At 36.5% G+C, this 16,941-nt stretch overlaps 2 protein-coding genes across 4 annotated transcripts in view; one reads left to right on the top strand and one right to left on the bottom strand.

The window, feature by feature from the left end:
• The first annotated feature begins 2,262 nt into the window (after positions 1–2,262).
• Positions 2,263–6,858, top strand: slc25a55a (solute carrier family 25 member 55a). 3 transcript variants are annotated; one of them, XM_055050274.1, is made up of 10 exons: positions 2,263–2,380; positions 3,021–3,132; positions 3,303–3,428; positions 3,749–3,804; positions 4,794–4,884; positions 4,963–5,081; positions 5,174–5,369; positions 5,476–5,630; positions 5,706–5,781; positions 5,874–6,858. In XM_055050274.1, exons 2-10 carry the CDS (start codon positions 3,113–3,115, stop codon positions 6,031–6,033), a joined length of 999 nt encoding a protein of 332 aa, XP_054906249.1. In that variant the 5' UTR covers positions 2,263–2,380; positions 3,021–3,112; the 3' UTR covers positions 6,034–6,858. The 3 variants fall into 3 exon arrangements, with proteins under 3 accessions (XP_054906249.1, XP_054906251.1, XP_054906250.1); XM_055050276.1 differs by lacking the exons at positions 2,263–2,380; positions 3,021–3,132 and adding an exon at positions 4,093–4,161 and having other exon boundaries at positions 3,386–3,428; XM_055050275.1 differs by lacking the exons at positions 2,263–2,380; positions 3,021–3,132 and having other exon boundaries at positions 3,386–3,428; positions 4,093–4,884.
• Positions 6,859–7,648: 790 nt separating this feature from the next.
• The window catches only part of tspan2a (tetraspanin 2a), a 10,377-nt gene continuing 1,084 nt past the window's right edge, over positions 7,649–16,941 (bottom strand). The window contains exons 2-8 of the mRNA XM_055050273.1: positions 14,636–14,738; positions 9,895–9,992; positions 9,427–9,501; positions 9,237–9,326; positions 9,081–9,149; positions 8,797–8,880; positions 7,649–8,659 (exon numbers count right to left, since the gene is read on the bottom strand). Coding sequence (XP_054906248.1) covers positions 8,594–8,659; positions 8,797–8,880; positions 9,081–9,149; positions 9,237–9,326; positions 9,427–9,501; positions 9,895–9,992; positions 14,636–14,738 — 585 coding nt within the window. The 3' untranslated portion in view covers positions 7,649–8,593. The remainder of the gene's footprint in view (positions 8,660–8,796; positions 8,881–9,080; positions 9,150–9,236; positions 9,327–9,426; positions 9,502–9,894; positions 9,993–14,635; positions 14,739–16,941) is intronic.

Below are 16,941 nucleotides of genomic sequence, written 5' to 3'. Positions count from 1 at the left end.
CCAAAGGGATTTACAAAGCAAGCTAAACAGAAAAGTAAAAGAAAGGGTATATTTTGTTCATCCTACAATATTTCATAACATACTGAATACGGATTGCTATTCTCACTTTCTTTTCCTGAATCACAGCTGCTACAGTTAACAATGGGTTTGTTTATTTGTTTCTTTGTGTTTGCATTCAAAATCCAACAAGAACATAAAATCAAGTTAAGTCAAGTTTATTTGCAAAGTACATTTCAGTAACAGGGCAGTTCAAAGTGCTTTGCACAATACAAAGACCTGCAATTATGAATATTTTCAAGAGCCAACAAGTTGAACTAGGTCATTATTCCTGAATCTACTTCTGACGAAACACTGGAGTAAAAAGGAAGCACTCAAAATAAAATTGGCTCATTTGATTTACAAAGTCGTTTGGATATGACTCTTAAACCTAACATGTGATAGGTCACTGTGGCTTAAACTGGCTGGCTGTAGTTGTGTTTTGTAAACCCTAGTAACCTAAAGGACGAAACAGAGATTCCAAAGGAATTTGCTTGCCTCAGCACTGCATGGAGACCAGCTATGTGATGAACATGCCAATCACTTTTTCAGTCAAACATCATACACTTTTGACTGTTTAGTTTATTCCCCTGGGCAAAGCAGTGACATGTTGAAACAACTCCTGACATCTTCTACCACAAGATTAGTCTTACATCAGCAATATATTTTTTGATCCTGATAAATTTGCTCAGTGAGTAACACCTGACACATGTAAGCTAAGAAGTAACAGATTATACTTCCTTTAGTCAGTCAGCTCCTATTCAAAATATGTTAAGTAGCTGTAATAGATAAATACTATGACAACTGGCTGCTGAGCTACATTAGATACTTTTTAAATTTGTGAGAACCAAAAATTTCAGCATGCAATTTTATTTAAATTGTAGAAAAAAAATACATGTGAAATTGTATTAATTTATTAAGGCTTTAATCTACTAAAGCCTTAATTTGGTTTGTTTTATTCCCACACATATCAACTGGTTGTCTATTAATGCTAATAACTGATTGACGTTAATGCCAGCTTTGCAAAAAGAACTTGCTTGACTTGCAAATAGTGTGCACCACTCTGTGTTACACAAGCTTTTAGCCCTTGGTTATATACATAGAACCGATTCCTGGTAATTTCTCAGAATATTTTTCAAACCTTTCCAGAAACAAACCCCCTGTGTTTAGCATTCAGCTTGAAATATTCCAAACTGTTTCCAGTAACTTAAAACAAACTTTTCTAGAAGAATTTACCAGATTTCTGTGAAATTCTAAACCTGCAAGCACATTCTCAAAACTTAAGTTACATTTCAGCAGCTATGAAGAAATATAATTTTTTTAATCATTCTGGCAGAGTGCTAAAGAAGGGAAGGACATAGATTAGTACATCATATTAAAATAATCATTACAGGAAATTTGAAATAAAAGTAATGCTATCCAAAGCACCAAGTTTTTTTTAAAGATATAAAATACAGATAGCCCTTATGCATTATATCATATCTTTCTCATTTATACTGAGTTGAATAGTGAAAAGGAAGCGGGACAAGAGTATAAAGTCTTGTTAAAATAAGCCTGTGATACTACTATACTATTATTATTCTTAAATGAATGGCAACTTTATTAGAATGGAGACAATCCTTTAAGAAATCAATAAATTAATACATTTATCTGAAAACAAATCGGTGCTTCAATAAGCTTCATTTTGCATAACTACACAAATTTAAAATTTGAGTTCTTTTAACAAACATGTTTTGGTTCAAAGAAGAATATTTGTTGTAAAACTATAAGCTGATCCGGAGTAGAATCGAATAGAGAACAGAGAGATCTAGTTCCCTTTTGTGAATCCATCAACGCCCATGCTTCAGGGCTCTTCAGCCATGACATATTTAGTAGGACCAAGTCAATCTTAAATTAGCTGTGACTAGACCCAAAACTAAAAGCATGTTAAGAATGAAAAATATATTTTGAGAGTCTAGCGCCAAGCTTTTCTATTAAGGGATTTTAATTTTAATTTTGAGCTTTTTTAATGAATAGATTCTTTTTACATTTAACCCCGGCCATCTGCTTCGTTCCATCCAGCCACTCGCTTGTTTCATTTTCCGGGCTCTGATTGGTTTAACATTTTAACTGACAGATCAATCGGCCAACGGGGACGAAAGGAGGAGCGATATCTGAACTCTGATTGGTTCTAATGGAGACGTCTCAACTCTAATTGGTTATCATTAAAAGGCGTATGGGGTAAATGTATTTGTCACTATAAGACCAGTGGAAATTTCCAGTCGGTCTATTCATTGCTGTAAGGCGGAGGTGAAAAGTGGTAGAAAGCGAAATAACGGCTTATAACTCTTCTTACAATTATCTGGTAAGTACCTCGCTATATTTACGTTTTAGTGAACCAAGAATCGATTTTGAATAATCTAATTTGAGTTCTTAGCTGTCTTATTTAGTTTGGCGGACTGTGATGATTTGAATGGATGCTTTACGTTGCTTGCTAGAGTAAAGTATTTTGCTGTTCCTTACATCAAGCTGAAAACGCCATAAGGTCTTAGTATTGGTTGGTATTGTTCGCAACTATGACACGTTTTCAGTTGCCCTGAAGTAAGAAAATTATTTGCTACCAAACTTTTATCCTAATCTAACGCCGAAGAAGGAATTCAGTTATTGAAATTATGAGAAGTAAACTTGTCCTGCTAATTTAGATATGTGCTATATGTAGCTACACACTTTCCTTACGAAGAAACTTGTTTTTATCTAACTTTTAGCCAGTAAATTTCTGTAAAATTTCTATGGAAACGTCTGGAAAAGGGCGGGAGTGCCCTTTTAAGGCGTTCCGGAATGTAAATAGGACACGCCCACGTTGTGGTGAGTGGGGACATCACGACATGTGACTCTGAGGCATATAGATAAGTTTAAACCTGCAGCTCGGGGTGGGTGGGATAAGTTTAGTGCTTAAAAGTCTGGCTACTCAGGGTCCTGTTGACTTTCTGGTTTTATCTCTCCAGGACACCATTTACAAGCTTAACTGCAAACACTTGATTCTACATTTCTCCATTTTACCATCTTTTATCTTCACTTGTGACATATAAGAGTCAGCATGTCTCAGCAGCAGATCAGGTAAGTCTCATTCACTGTTTTCCTGCTCCTCATAATATTAACCTCAACAGAATTATCTATAAAAAGTAATCTTACAGTTTTACTTTTTAATATTTTTTTATTTGGATTATTTTAAATAAGTAATGTGTTCATTATGCTTCAGTAAAACAGTTTTCTCTGTTACCTTTCAGCCTCCCTGCCAAACTCATTAATGGCGGTATTGCCGGTATTGTTGGGGTTACATGTGTCTTCCCCATTGACTTGGCTAAGACCAGGTTACAGAACCAAAGAAGTGGGCAGCAAGTCTACAAGAGCATGTAAGTATTTATAGCTGCAATCTACACAACACGGATGTGTGGTCTCTGGGCATTACATCTACTATGTCTGTGTTTAATCCGGTGCCATCCTTTCTAATTCCACAATGACGCATTAATGGAATCACAGTCACTGTGTCCTGACCTGATGGGTTGTGACAGCTGTGCATTGTTGACACTCCTGTTTTTTTTTTTTTTTTTTTTTAGGAAGTCGTTTAGCTCATTTGAGTGGAATTTTTACAGCCCAAGCTAATATTCTAGAATGTTCTTGTTACCTTGTGCAACAAGTTTATGAAATGTTTCTTTCTTTTTGTTTAATGAAGGATGGACTGCCTTGTGAAAACTATTCGATCAGAGGGATACTTTGGAATGTACAGAGGTAAGATTATACACTTGATTATTAAGAAGCTTTGCGTTAGAACATTTTTATAGGATTAATTTTAGGAAAATGGTAATCTCAGTGTCTAGCTGTTCTTGGTTTTTGAAGTAAAATCAAAGTAAATGTCAAAACCAATTCCAATTTGATGATGCTATTAAACACGGTATGTCACTTTTTTTTTTTTTTTTTAACGTGTTTAAATCTGCAAAGAAAATGGAGACCATTAGGCTAGGCGTTTGCTCTTGTGAGGAATGCTGTTGTTTGCATCTGTGTTTTTCCATATTACAGACTTGGGTCCCCCTGGGATATTGAAGGCTAGCCGATAAGGCGCAGCCACGATGGAGGCAAATATTAATGGTTCTTACGATATTGCTCTACTTAAAACTATAGGTTCAAGTTTTATGTTTTGCCATCTGTTCTGTAATTTGACTTCTTGTCATTAACTCCTTGCTTGTCTCTTTACTGTCCTGTCAACCTGTCATTGTGTGTTCTTTCCTTGACTATAGCATTCCAGTCTTTGTTTAATCTTGCAAATTAATCTGGTCTGAACTAAAGTTTTTTTTTTACATATATATTTTAATACAACAGATAACTTTGCAAGTTTGTCCAAAGTCTGAAATATGGGTCTAGTGTTCAAGTCAGCCTGTCTTGTCACTAACAACTTTTGATTCATTTTCTCTGTTGTAGTTGACATGTTTACATACTTTATTTGACTCGTTTTAAAAAGAAAAAAATTCTCTGTATTTGACTTTGTTTGTTTCATTTGTCCCTCCCCCCCATTCCTTTTCTGTCTTCTTGTCACTGCCTTTAAAACAATGCTTATGTGTAATGTTTTATGAGATGATGTGCTTCGCCAGAGTAATTGAAACAGCTTTAAGATGAATTCTATTTTATGATGTTATAAAAATATTAACAGGCAATGTTGTTTCTTTGTCATTGGAAACTCGATTGTAACATCAATGCTAATTGTGAATTTGTTTGCTCCTTAGGGGCAGCAGTAAACTTGACTTTGGTTACTCCTGAGAAAGCCATCAAGCTGGCAGCTAATGACCTCTTCCGTCATCACCTTTCCAAGGAGGGGTGAGTGAATTTGTCTAGTATCTGTTAGAAATTTAATTCGTCATGACTTATGTCTGATTCCTTGTTTTCTGTCAACAGAAAAGGCTTAACAGTATTCAAAGAAATGCTTGCAGGGTGTGGTGCCGGCATGTGCCAAGTTATTGTTACTACCCCCATGGAAATGCTTAAAATCCAGTTACAGGATGCGGGCAGAATTGGTAAGAAAACCACTGAGGAACGGAGAAAGTACTTAAAACCTCATTTTTAATGTTTCTGATGTATTATTTATTTATTTATTCTTTTATTCAAGCGGCCCAACAAAAGAAACCAGTGATGATGTCTCCCACAAAGCTGGCGGTAACAAACACGGTGCTGAGCCGCTCGTACAACTCTGGCCTTGTGATGTCTACACCGAAAGCCGTGTCGGCAACACAGATTGCGAAGGAACTCCTGCAAAAACAGGGCATCCAGGGCCTGTACAAGGGCCTGGGGGCAACACTGATGAGGTGAAGCTCATTTTTATTCAAAAACAACTTTTTTCCCCCTCCATATAAGAGAAAAAAATCAAAAGTTTAATATTTACTAATGAAGATTTTGTTTCATTTCTTTCAGGGATGTACCTTTTTCTATTGTTTACTTCCCATTGTTTGCTAACTTGAATCGACTGGGCAAACCCAGCCCCACAGAGTCATCGCCCTTTTACTGGGCATTCTTGTCAGGGTGTGTTGCAGGATCTACTGCTGCGGTTGCAGTCAACCCTTGTGATGGTAGGTTTCGTTTTATCTGTTTGTTGTCAAGTACTAGTAGCAACAAGTCTTAAAGAATTTTCTTTCTCTTTGCAGTGGTGAAGACCAGACTGCAGTCCCTCAACAAAGGAGCAAGTGAAGAGAGCTACAATGGAATTATGGATTGTGTTAGGTAAGATGGCACATTCTTTCCACACCATGTACTGATGCATACTTACCCCGTCATACATGGCTCTAAATATACTCATCCTTCTGTCTTGACAGTAAAATTATGAGGAAGGAGGGGCCGTCCGCCTTCCTGAAGGGGGCTGGCTGCCGTGCTCTGGTCATTGCACCTCTGTTTGGAATTGCACAGGTCATGTATTTTGTTGGTGTTGGTGAATACATCCTGGATAACTATTCTCCAAGTTTCCTTTCTGTCTGAGCTGCATCAGCAGGCTATACTGGCGTAACTACTGGCAGCTACAATCAGTTTACAGCAGAAGTTTATTTATTTTTTATCATCTTTATAGTTTGACAGCTGTGTTGCACTTTGCACACTTTTGTGACTTTGAAACCAACTGAGCCCATCATTTGCACTTGAATCTGTTGACCTTTTTAAGATAGTGGACTCAGAATTACTTTATTCATGTGTCCTAGTCCCAAAACATTCATGTCCGAATTCCCTCCATGAGGGAGAGGAACTCACTCAGACCTAGTTTTGTGTTTAGTTTTTCCATTTTTAAAAATGTTATTATTTACAGGTTATCTTTTCATTATTTTATATACATTTTTCCGTTTGTCTCATCATACAGAGCCTTCCACTTAGAAATAAGATTTGTGATGGCTAAATATATGGGGCCCAGTTTATGCTTTTATTCTGTAAATGTGTTTTGTATTCTGCAATAAAACAATATTTAGCTGTTTTATTGGATTAATTTTGAGCCTTCCTGCTGATGTGGGACCATGATGGTTACCAAACCTTAAAAAGCGTCCTCATAGAAAGACCTGTTATTGTTTGCATGTCCCTTACAAAACTTTATATTATTATACATATTAAGTTTGTGTACATAATTGCCCTTCAGACCTCTACATTTACAGACTTATATTACTCTAAGTATCACTTGATTATGTTGTAACAGAGCAGAATTTCATTGGGTCCTTGGAGGCAGCGTTTTTGACATTAATACTGTGAGAGATGACTTGTTACATACTGTCACTGTGATAGCTTTTTTACACATTATATCTATTAAAATGTTCTTTTCATTCACTTTGGTTGCATGGTGTATAGTTCTTTTTTTTTTTTTTTAATGCAAATATTTTTCACAGCACCCTTAGTGTGTTGTTTTGTGTACATCTAATAATAAATTGGATCAATGCTTCATTGCTGGTGCCCAAGTTATTAAAACTACTGCTTATTACACTTTGTAGAACCTCTTTTCCAACGCTTATTCTTCCAGAAGACATAAAGTTGGAGTATAAACAGTAACGATACCTTTTTGTCTGGCCCTTTTGGGTCTCTTCAGCCTGCCCAAGAAGTTTTCACCGAGAAGCAGTTAATGACAGAAGGTTGAATTTTTGATTTGGGTAAATATTGCAATAAAAGACCTCAACATTTTCTGTGTATATTTAAAATGTACTGGAATTAATACTATTCACAATGAAATATATTTTAACAAGGACATTGAAAAATGAAGTCCTTTATTTCACACCAAGCCTAATTGGAGTGTTTGTTGGAAAAAATATATTTTAATCTTATCTGACAAGAACATACCATTCCAGTTAGAGCACCACCAGCATTTATCAGACCCAATGCATGTTTATTGGGGTTGGAAAACCTTTAAACAATCTGTTGGCAAAGATTGTGTCTAATGGTTGTCCTGGAGCCTTGGCAGTATTATAACTAATAAGCCACACAAGTCTCCATGTGATGGCAAGATTAAATAGGCTTGTCAGATTTTGATTGTAGCTATTATTTTGCAGTCAGACTGGCTCATTGTTCTTTTTTGGCTGAACTGAACAAGCTTTTGAATCCAAAACAACAACAAAACGACTCAATATGAGCACCCAGTATGTTTTATTATCATTAACAGGACAACAAACTGTGTTATTTTCTATTTCACATCTTATTGGCACAGAAACTAAATTTACATCCACAGAAATTTCCACAAAATGCAAACTAGCTTACTGTTACAGTTTAAATGTGCTCAAGAAGAGCTCAGCGCAACACATTACTGACCTCAGAAAAATTTGTAGATTTACAAAAGGGGCAGTTCTTCATCAGACCTCCCTAACAATTTGAGTTTTCATTCGTGCTGTACAGTAGAAATACTTGAAAGTGGAGGCAGAGAACAAGCACTTATGTACATGTTAAATATATGAAAAATTGCACATTATTCTGTAGTTGCAGGTTTGACTATGACTTAAAAGGTTCAAATAGGCACACTATGGAAACTCACTCTGCAAAGGTAGGCTAGTCCTCAAAACTTAATCACACAAAGTTTGATGAGAAACTTTGCAAATAGATGGACTGGATAAATAGTGTCGACTGCAAACGTGTAAAATACTCCATATTTACAGCAATACTCCTCCATCACAAACATTCTTGTGTCATAGAAGGCCTTATGTATTGTGTTGTAGCTACAGTGCAGTATGACAAACTCTGCAGAGCACCATCTAACAAAAACATGTTAATAGCAGGGAATGTCACGTCATGCTGAAAAGCAAAGCATTAAGAATGGGAAAGAACAGAGTATTAAATCAGTGTTTCTGGGCTGGTAAAGTCATGGGGAAAAGCTTTGAAATGATCCAGCGTGTCGTGTTGAATGCAGTCTGTGCAGTTAACCTCCCCACCTCTCCAGTCTGATCTAAAAGGAGTGTCACAGACATGCAACCGTGGTGCTGCTCTATCCATACGGATACAATGATTATAAAGGGTTGTATACATGTGTGGGGGTCCGGTTGTTGTGTGAGTGGGTGGGTGTGTAAGGGAGTCATAACCCCAATTATATAACTTCTCTGCTGTTCCTGATTGCACAACACAGGACCATGCTGAAGATCATTCCAATAATCTGAAAAACAGACAAACAAAAACAAGATGAAACTCCTAATCCATTTTTTTATGAACATCACAAGCCAGTACCTTTAGACAGATATTCTAACATTGTAAAAGATCAGAGTTTAAGGTGAAAGTTTTCCTAATTCTCACCATTACTCCAGCGATGCCAATCCCTATATATCCAATGATGAGCAGCTTTTCATCGAAGAAGTTTAATATTGCAGTATGACAGTCCTAAAGACCCAAAGAAAGGAAAGGTTTAACAAATAAGAATCTGAAGAATCTGGTGACCTGTCCAGGTTGTACCCCGCCTCTTGCCCTCTAGTGACAAGGATTTAAGAAAATGGATGGATTGATGGATGAATCTAAAGTGGTCAATCAGAATCAGTCCTATACTGCCACCATGTGGCTAAGAAGTGTTAAAATTATCTTACCGTGTCCTCTGGTTGGTCTGGGCATAAATCTGGCTTTGTATCCAAATTGGTAGTTCCACAGCAATTCAGCTGTACATGCAAAAGGTAAATAAATATGGTTATGACAGTGTTTCAAGGTCTAAGGATGCAATGAGACAAAAGCTACACTGTACTCACAGTTGTGTGATAAATTTGTGCTATGGCAGTACCATTAATGTTATTATCAGCAATGGAGTCGCTATAAAACTTCTGGATTTCCTCAGCAATCTATTAGAAAGTAATAAAAAAGGAGTAATTAACTCCTGGCATTTTGACAAACTGAGATAACCACTTAATTTGTTCTTTAAACAATAGTCAATTATTTCACCTGTTCTTTGTTCAAGAATCCAAACACACCAGCAGTGATCTCTGCTCCAAAGATTATCAGAAGACAGGCAAAGAACTGCAGAAGTGGGAAAGAAGGCTTATTATTGCAAATGCCTTTTTATTAATGTATTTATTTTTCACATCTGATCTCAGCGATCATTTACAGCACGACCTATGATTTAAATATAGACAATCGCTGAATGTTTGTAAACGAATCATAGGTCAAGTTGTTGAATTAGTTCATCAGTGATTTAAAACTAAACTCAAAAATAATTTCAAAACATTTTCAGTAAGTAAAAGAAACCCTGGCCTAAACTAATACATAAAATAAGAAACTAGAAATGTATATTAATCTCCATAGATATTTAAAGAGTGATGGATTGTGAGTTCTAAAATTTTGAGAGAGAAAACATAAGGTGAAGTTTTACATTACAGCAACACAAGTTTGGTTTTAAGCACTTGAACTCACCGATGCAAGAAGACACTGAGACTCCCGTATGGCACCAAAACAACCAAAGAACCCGACGACCATCATCAGGCCTCCTGCACCAAGAAGGATGTAAACAGCTGCAGAAAGACAGAGAAGGGTTGATTATTATTGAGTGGTGGTTAATTTTTCTCAGAAAATCTAAACATTTGAGGGAAGAATGATCATTTTTCTGCAGTTCACAGCTTCACCTGATGGTGGCAGCATGATTCAACATGGCTTCATGTCTTTGGGGAGGTTTATAAAAAGGTTGTTGTGTTTGTGTGTTTGGGTAACGGTAGAAACATGTCGGTGGAAACTTCTTTACCAAATCAAAACTACAGAGCCGCCTCCCACCCCTCACAGTTGGATTATCAGCCTTCTCCTACACCGAGTTTCACAGCTCTCTGTGGAGATAAGTGCTAGCTGCCAGCTTGATTGCTCCTTTCAAAGAGATTATTTTTAGGATATGGGTGTTTGTAAATGGTTTTGACACACTGTCTCTAGAGAGTAAATAATGTATCTAAACTCTAAAGTAAAATTTATTTTTTGAGATGAGATGTCACAGTTCCACTAAAATGATCGCCCCATTCAGACGTTTGCCAGTAAGGACTTTACAGTACAATTCAATACTAAAACAGTCAGAAGAAGAAAAAAACATATTCTAGGCACTAAAACCAAACAAACAGCCATTGATGTTGATGAATCACTGTTAAATTAAAAGCAAAATTGATTTGAGCGAGATTCCACTGTGTTATTTTGGTGCTGTTTTCAGATCTTTATTCTTTCATGTTCTTGGAAACTGAAGCAGTGGAACAGACACCATCCGTCTCGTAAAGCTGCAAATCAAATTTTGGATGGCTCAAATGCTGGAAACCACGACCATCTCTGCTTGTCTCCAGTCTGGGTGACGTCACCTCCTCTGTCTGCTCCCCTGCTCCCAGCCTTCACTACTGAGTCCTCCTCTATGCTGCAACTATACACCAGGCTGCTCCCTGAGGTCCGTGGTTAGAGCCTAATCACTGCAGCAATATAATTAACCCACATGGGCCCAACGCAAGCTGTTGTTTTCCTGTTGTCGAACAAAAGCACAGGGAAATGCGAGCAAGTAGATTGCTGACCTGCAGGGAGTTGAAGCGTGGTATGAGCGGATTCAAAGCAAATTTTCTGGCCCAACATGTCTGCAATGGAAAATGTGCTCGGCCAAAAAAGCTTCCACTGTATATAAAAGGTGTCAACACATTTTCCATCAATCAGTCATTTTAACACTTGTTCTTTTATAGAACTTCCTGTTAGTGAAACCAGTGACATCTTGCAGACACAGACCAAGCAGCTCTGGTGGTTTTTAAAGCAGGTATGAGACAGAAACAGACATTAGTAAGTGTAAACATCTGCATTATCTCTTACTTAAACTCTGTCCCTATCTTATGTACACACCCGGTGGTTCTGTACACACTGGAAAGTGCAGAGGTGACAGTAAGGCAAGTGAATCATCCACAGGGAATGCTGTTCTTTTGTCTTATTAAGGTAGCACTGTGTTTGCTCTCCGTGCATAAGGTGGATCGTTGCTAGTGATGTCTTACTATTATTTTCGGGAACTTTATGATGGCATTTATTTTGTTGTGGCTGATCCTTGGTACCATATTGCAAATAAACAGATGCCCAAATTGCTCCAGGTGTCATTCAGCTTGAATCTAATTTCATGAAATGAGAAGAGTAAATCAGATTTACGCTGCACACACTAACTCATTGGAGATGCTGAGCTGCCTCCGCTAATTATGCACCTACTCATTCACTGAGGCTACTTCAGATTTTTAAAACTTTAAATCATGTAGGGGGAACATGAGCTGTTACTAATATTATTCCTCCAAGAGGAAGGGTTCCACAGAGCAATATTGACTTGCTGACAGACCTATTCATCAACAAGTTGTTCTTCCATGAATCTAAACAGGGATATTTTTTATATTATCAAGCATAATAACAAGGTTTCTAATTCCCATGTACAGGAAACAATATAAAAAAAGTATAATTCAACTTCCTAATGTTGTTATATTTATCTAAACCTCAAAATGGCACCAGAAATATCTATTATTTTCAAGAAATTTATTTCTAATGAGGCTACTGACATAATATGCTGATTTTATGTTATGTTATTGCTTAGAAGCAGTAAAATTCCTCTATTGTATCATTTGTTATAAAAGATGCATCTACAGCTAAAAACATAGTTTTAACATCTACATGACTTACAGTGTTGGGCCAATCTGTTATGTTTTAATTACCCAATTAATAATTGGATTGCAAAAGGTTCCTAAAAGATTATTTTTACAGAATCTAAAACAGGTGAACCTGAAACTATGTCACTTTCAAACATAGGCTTGTTTTAAGTCTTAAATGCAAAATGTATGTTTTTATACAGTTTTGGTTTAATTACTGCTCTGAGTGTATTGTTCTTACAGCACACAGCCTTATTATTAACTGTAGTTATTAATGTATTGATTACTAAATTAGCTGACTATTTCAATAATCGATTTATCATGATGAATCAGTTCTTTCCACCCTTACTATAAATGTTGTTCAGGTGCAGGATCTTTTATGCAAAGTTCACTGTTAGTATAGCAAACAATTGCATGTGTATATTTTGAAATTAGATTAGAAAGTTTTTGGAAGATCATTTTATTTTTATTCATTATTATTGCGTTTCTTGGGACAGACCTAATGAGCAACCTATCAAGCCATCAGTTGGGAATAACTCAGCAAAAGGTACTGTGCACTGATACGAAGCTTTTTTGTTGCCGCAGGTGAAACCTGTTGGTAAATTTAGCAAACATTTTTTTTTCTTTAAAGAAATTTAGTGAAGCCGTAGTAAATACTGACAAAAAAAAAAATAAAATAAAAATAAGAGTAAAAATATATTTCAATGACAGGTGTTTGGATATTTGCATGTAACCAAATTGTAAAGATATCTCACCCTGAGTTTGCATAAATTTCCACAGCTTTCAATGCGCAACATTTTTAAAATTCTGTGCACCAAGATATGACGGTAAAAAAAAGGAGATAATCGGAGAGTTTCCATCTGACACACCCAACCTGCTCCTCCTGAGGGAGGAACTGGTTCCATGACAGGACAGCAGGGAGTTGATGAAGTGAAGTCACCATTTTAGGTCATGTTCTAAACGGGAGCAACAAGAACAGGCTTCTTTCAAAGCGTGCGCTCCTACACAGAACAAGAAATAGAGAGCCTGTTGTATTGAGGACTGAACACTGAGGCTGCTTGTCTTCTCTACTGTATGTCTTAATAATCTGCTGTGTGTTTAGAGGGTGTTATGCAAAAAAAAAAGAAAATAATTCATTCAGTATTCAAAAAGCCACCTGACTACAAACTGCCACCAAGTTCATGTGATAACATAACCGAAACAGGGCTGCATTTCTAACATTTCCAAAGATCTCAGTGAGGAGTTCATTTATTCATTCTGACAATTCAAATCTGTTAGGCAATGCAAGACACATCAATTTATATCTTATAAACATTTTCACTCAGCAATTTTGCAGTTTCCAAAATTCACAGATTGTGCTGCCATTTTCCCCTGCAGATCCTTCTGGATCTGAGTAAAAAGCTAACTTTGAGGTGTTCCTTTTGGTTTATTTTCGGACAAAAAGAAAAGCTCCAGGGCACCACATGCCTCCGTGGTAGAGTAGGTGGACTATTTACAGAGGCTACAGTCCTCAACGCAGTTGTTCATGGTTTCAATTCTCGGCCCTGGGTCATTTGCTGCATGTCTTCCACTTCTCTCTCGGCCCTTTTTTCTGTAGAACTACTGCTAAATAAATGCCATAAAAAAATTAAAAAGGAAAGCTTCACAATAATTTAAGTACATTCATTTTCCAAAATCCATAGTATTCTTTAAGGTAAAATGTTTATGTTTTAAACTTAAAATGTATGCAAATATGTTTAGTGACCACCACATAGAAGCCAGCAGTGTTCTTTCACATAAGAACAACTTTACAGTAGATTGAAATCTAACAGGAGGCAACATATGTGGTAAGTGGCTAATGGACCACATAAATAACCGCACCCATCTTCCATCTTAATGGTTTGAATGCAACATCAATTTTTTACTAATGCTTCCAACTGATGATGAAATTGCAGTGATGAAAACAGCGATTTTCAATAAATTGGAATATCCATTCCCATTAGGTTTCATCAGATTAAAAGTACCTTTTGAAAATAATAAAACCCTTTAAGCTGCTATTAATTACACCTTCATTGAAGCCCACATTTTATTATTACATTTGCTTCTTTTATTGGTCTGATATAATATTGTGACCTGCTAAAAAATTAAATGTTGGGTTTTTATGCATTGTAATTATTAACACATTGGGATTTGCTCATGCATCCCGACATAGGTTTGCTTCTCCGGAAAACAAAAACAAAGAAGGAACCGGCACTGGATACTTCGGATTACCATGTGATGTAATTAGCTCGGTCATATGAGGCCTGTTGATGTCATGCAGCTAATGAATTAAGCTTATATTTCAGGTTTAAATATGTTAAAGTTAGAAATAGAAATACTTCATGATCAAGCTCACAGCTATGCACTGTTTTAAATTTGGTATTGGCCTAAATTAAAACACGGATTGAAAAGATCTATATGTAGTATGCTGCCTTATACTCTTAATGCACTGAAGTTGAAAACATTTTTAATTGTGTAAGGTGAGCGAGGGAGACCAAAAAACTGCAACATACCAATGAAGAAGGTGTCAGGAGCGCCATCGCCTGTCAGGAGCTTCACTGTGTCCGGGTCAAACCTCAGCCACAGTCCCACAGCCAGCACCAACAAGCCCGACAACTGCAAAACAATCACATTTCAAAATAATTTAATGAACCGAAAATACAATGAATAATAACAATTTCTGAAACTTATTTTTCTTATTTTTAACAATTGATAGTGACGCTTTGAGCCTTATTTTCCTTATTCTTCCCTTTACAATCAAGAAAACAAAGTACTAACCCTTTACATAATTGTTAAAAGAGGTAATGATCTTAATAATTTTGCGTATGTTTTGTTTTTTATTAAGTTTTTCTTTTTTTATTAGTTTTAACTTTGCTTATTAGATATTGACATGGCGTATTTATGGGGTGTGGTTTTGGACGCAGAGCGTTAAACTGAAATAATAAAAATAAATGGCCAGACCATTGACAAATCAAACTCCTAAAATTTATCTATGGTTTGCTTCTTTTTAACTATATCATCTTGTTAGTTAATGTTCTTCAGTAGGTGGCGCTGTTGCTCTTGTCTCATCAGTGAGATGGTTTCTGATGCTCGCTGCCTGTTTTTCTTTCTGTTTATTCAAGACAGGCACATGCCAGGAATGTTAATGGTTCACCTCTTCAGCAACTCTGGCTCCGTTAAAAGAAACTGGAAAGAAAAAGTTTGAGTATGTTCGCTGTGAATTGTCACTCCTGTTTTGTCACTCCAGCCTTGAAATAAACCCTGATTTTTTATTTTTTTAAATTTTTTTCTCAATCCCCACATGAACCAAAACCCTGAGATCCTAAGAAGACAGCCAAAATGTGTGATCAATAAACAGCACCTTCTTCTCTTTTTTTCTAATCTTTTGAAACCTAATAAAGTGTTACGTGATTGCCTAATGGGTATTATCAATAAAAGAAGATTCTTGCTGCAGTATCTGAGTTGTCTATATGGACTATTAGAACAAAAACATCAGGGGGCCATCTCCCAGGGTGCACTTCACCCACTGGTTGTGCCAGTCTCATAGCGCCTTGGTGATGTAACTCACGCTGGCATTGGCTGCATGTTGGCTATGCACCCCAAAATGACAGCGCACTGTACGCCTCTTCTGGCTCCTGCCACAAGAGCTCTCCTTTCTGTCTCAAAACAGCAAAAACAAAGAGGCTGCTGTCAGTTTTGGGGTGAGACAAGAGATCATCTTACAGAGCACAGAATCAATGCTGCCTCTTAAACTCATATATAGTGTATCATTTAACAGTAAAACGCCAGTACTCAGCTGACAACCAAAATGGCATTTGCCTTTGTATCTGTATTGATCTTCCTCTCTGAATAAGCAATAAATGAAAAGTCACTCTGGTTCTGAATTTACAACTAACAGAAGATTATGTGAATTTAAACCAGAGGTGTAATCAAATGTAACTGATGTCTGCAGAAACTGAAGCTGTTGTATAAGAAATTGAAGAACAGAAGAGAAAAACATTTAAAAAAAATCTAACTTCTCTTTAACAAACCTTCATATGCAACTTTTCTTTCATTCTTTGCAATTTATTTAAAACAATCTAAAAATATTCAGTCATGTAAAAAATATATTTTTTGCTTTCTTGTCACCCTTAAATGTTAGACTATCTAGACTGTCTAACTAATTTTTCTGTAATTCTTCCAATGATAATTTGAGTAAAGAGAAAAATAAACAGGGTCATAAGTGAAATATGTAACTGTCTCCTAAACCTAATAACCACATTTGGCAGCAGCAAGTTATGAGTCTGTGGAGGAATTTTGATGCACATTTATATGTATTGGACTTAGGTCAAGACTTTGACTACCTCCATAATCATTTTGGGACAGGCTTTTGAGTTCTTTTTACAGAACAGTAGTTCTCGCTTGGGGTTTTCCAGAAAAGCATTTTCTGCCCTGTAAGATCGGGTTCCTTTGTGAACTAATGAAAGAGTTGTCAATGCGGTCTTAGAGTAACTCTGGTTAGCCATCCACATCTTGGAACATTCACCACTGTTGTTTCGTCAATTTGCAGATAATGGCTCTTACTGTGGTTCACTGCAATCCAGAATCATTAGAGACTGCTTTGTATCTCTTTAAAAACCAATAGATGTCACTTTTTTTTCACTTGCCTTTTCTAGAAGTTTTACTTTAATTATGGAGCATAATTTGTTTCTTTGTGAGATATTTTACCTTACTACTTCATGTTGTCAGAATGGTGCCGTTTAATGGTTATATTGATTCTGCAGATTATTAATTATGCCTGGGTGTGGCTTGTGAAATCGGGCCAGCTTTCCAAGTTAAC

Source organism: Poeciliopsis prolifica, unplaced genomic scaffold (assembly GCF_027474105.1).
Source record: "Poeciliopsis prolifica strain line A6 unplaced genomic scaffold, Auburn_PproV2 SCAFFOLD030, whole genome shotgun sequence".
In the NCBI taxonomy this organism is placed as follows: Eukaryota; Metazoa; Chordata; class Actinopteri; order Cyprinodontiformes; family Poeciliidae; genus Poeciliopsis; species Poeciliopsis prolifica.
Note: the sequence above shows the minus strand (reverse complement) of the source record. Positions and strands in the feature narration are given on the sequence as shown.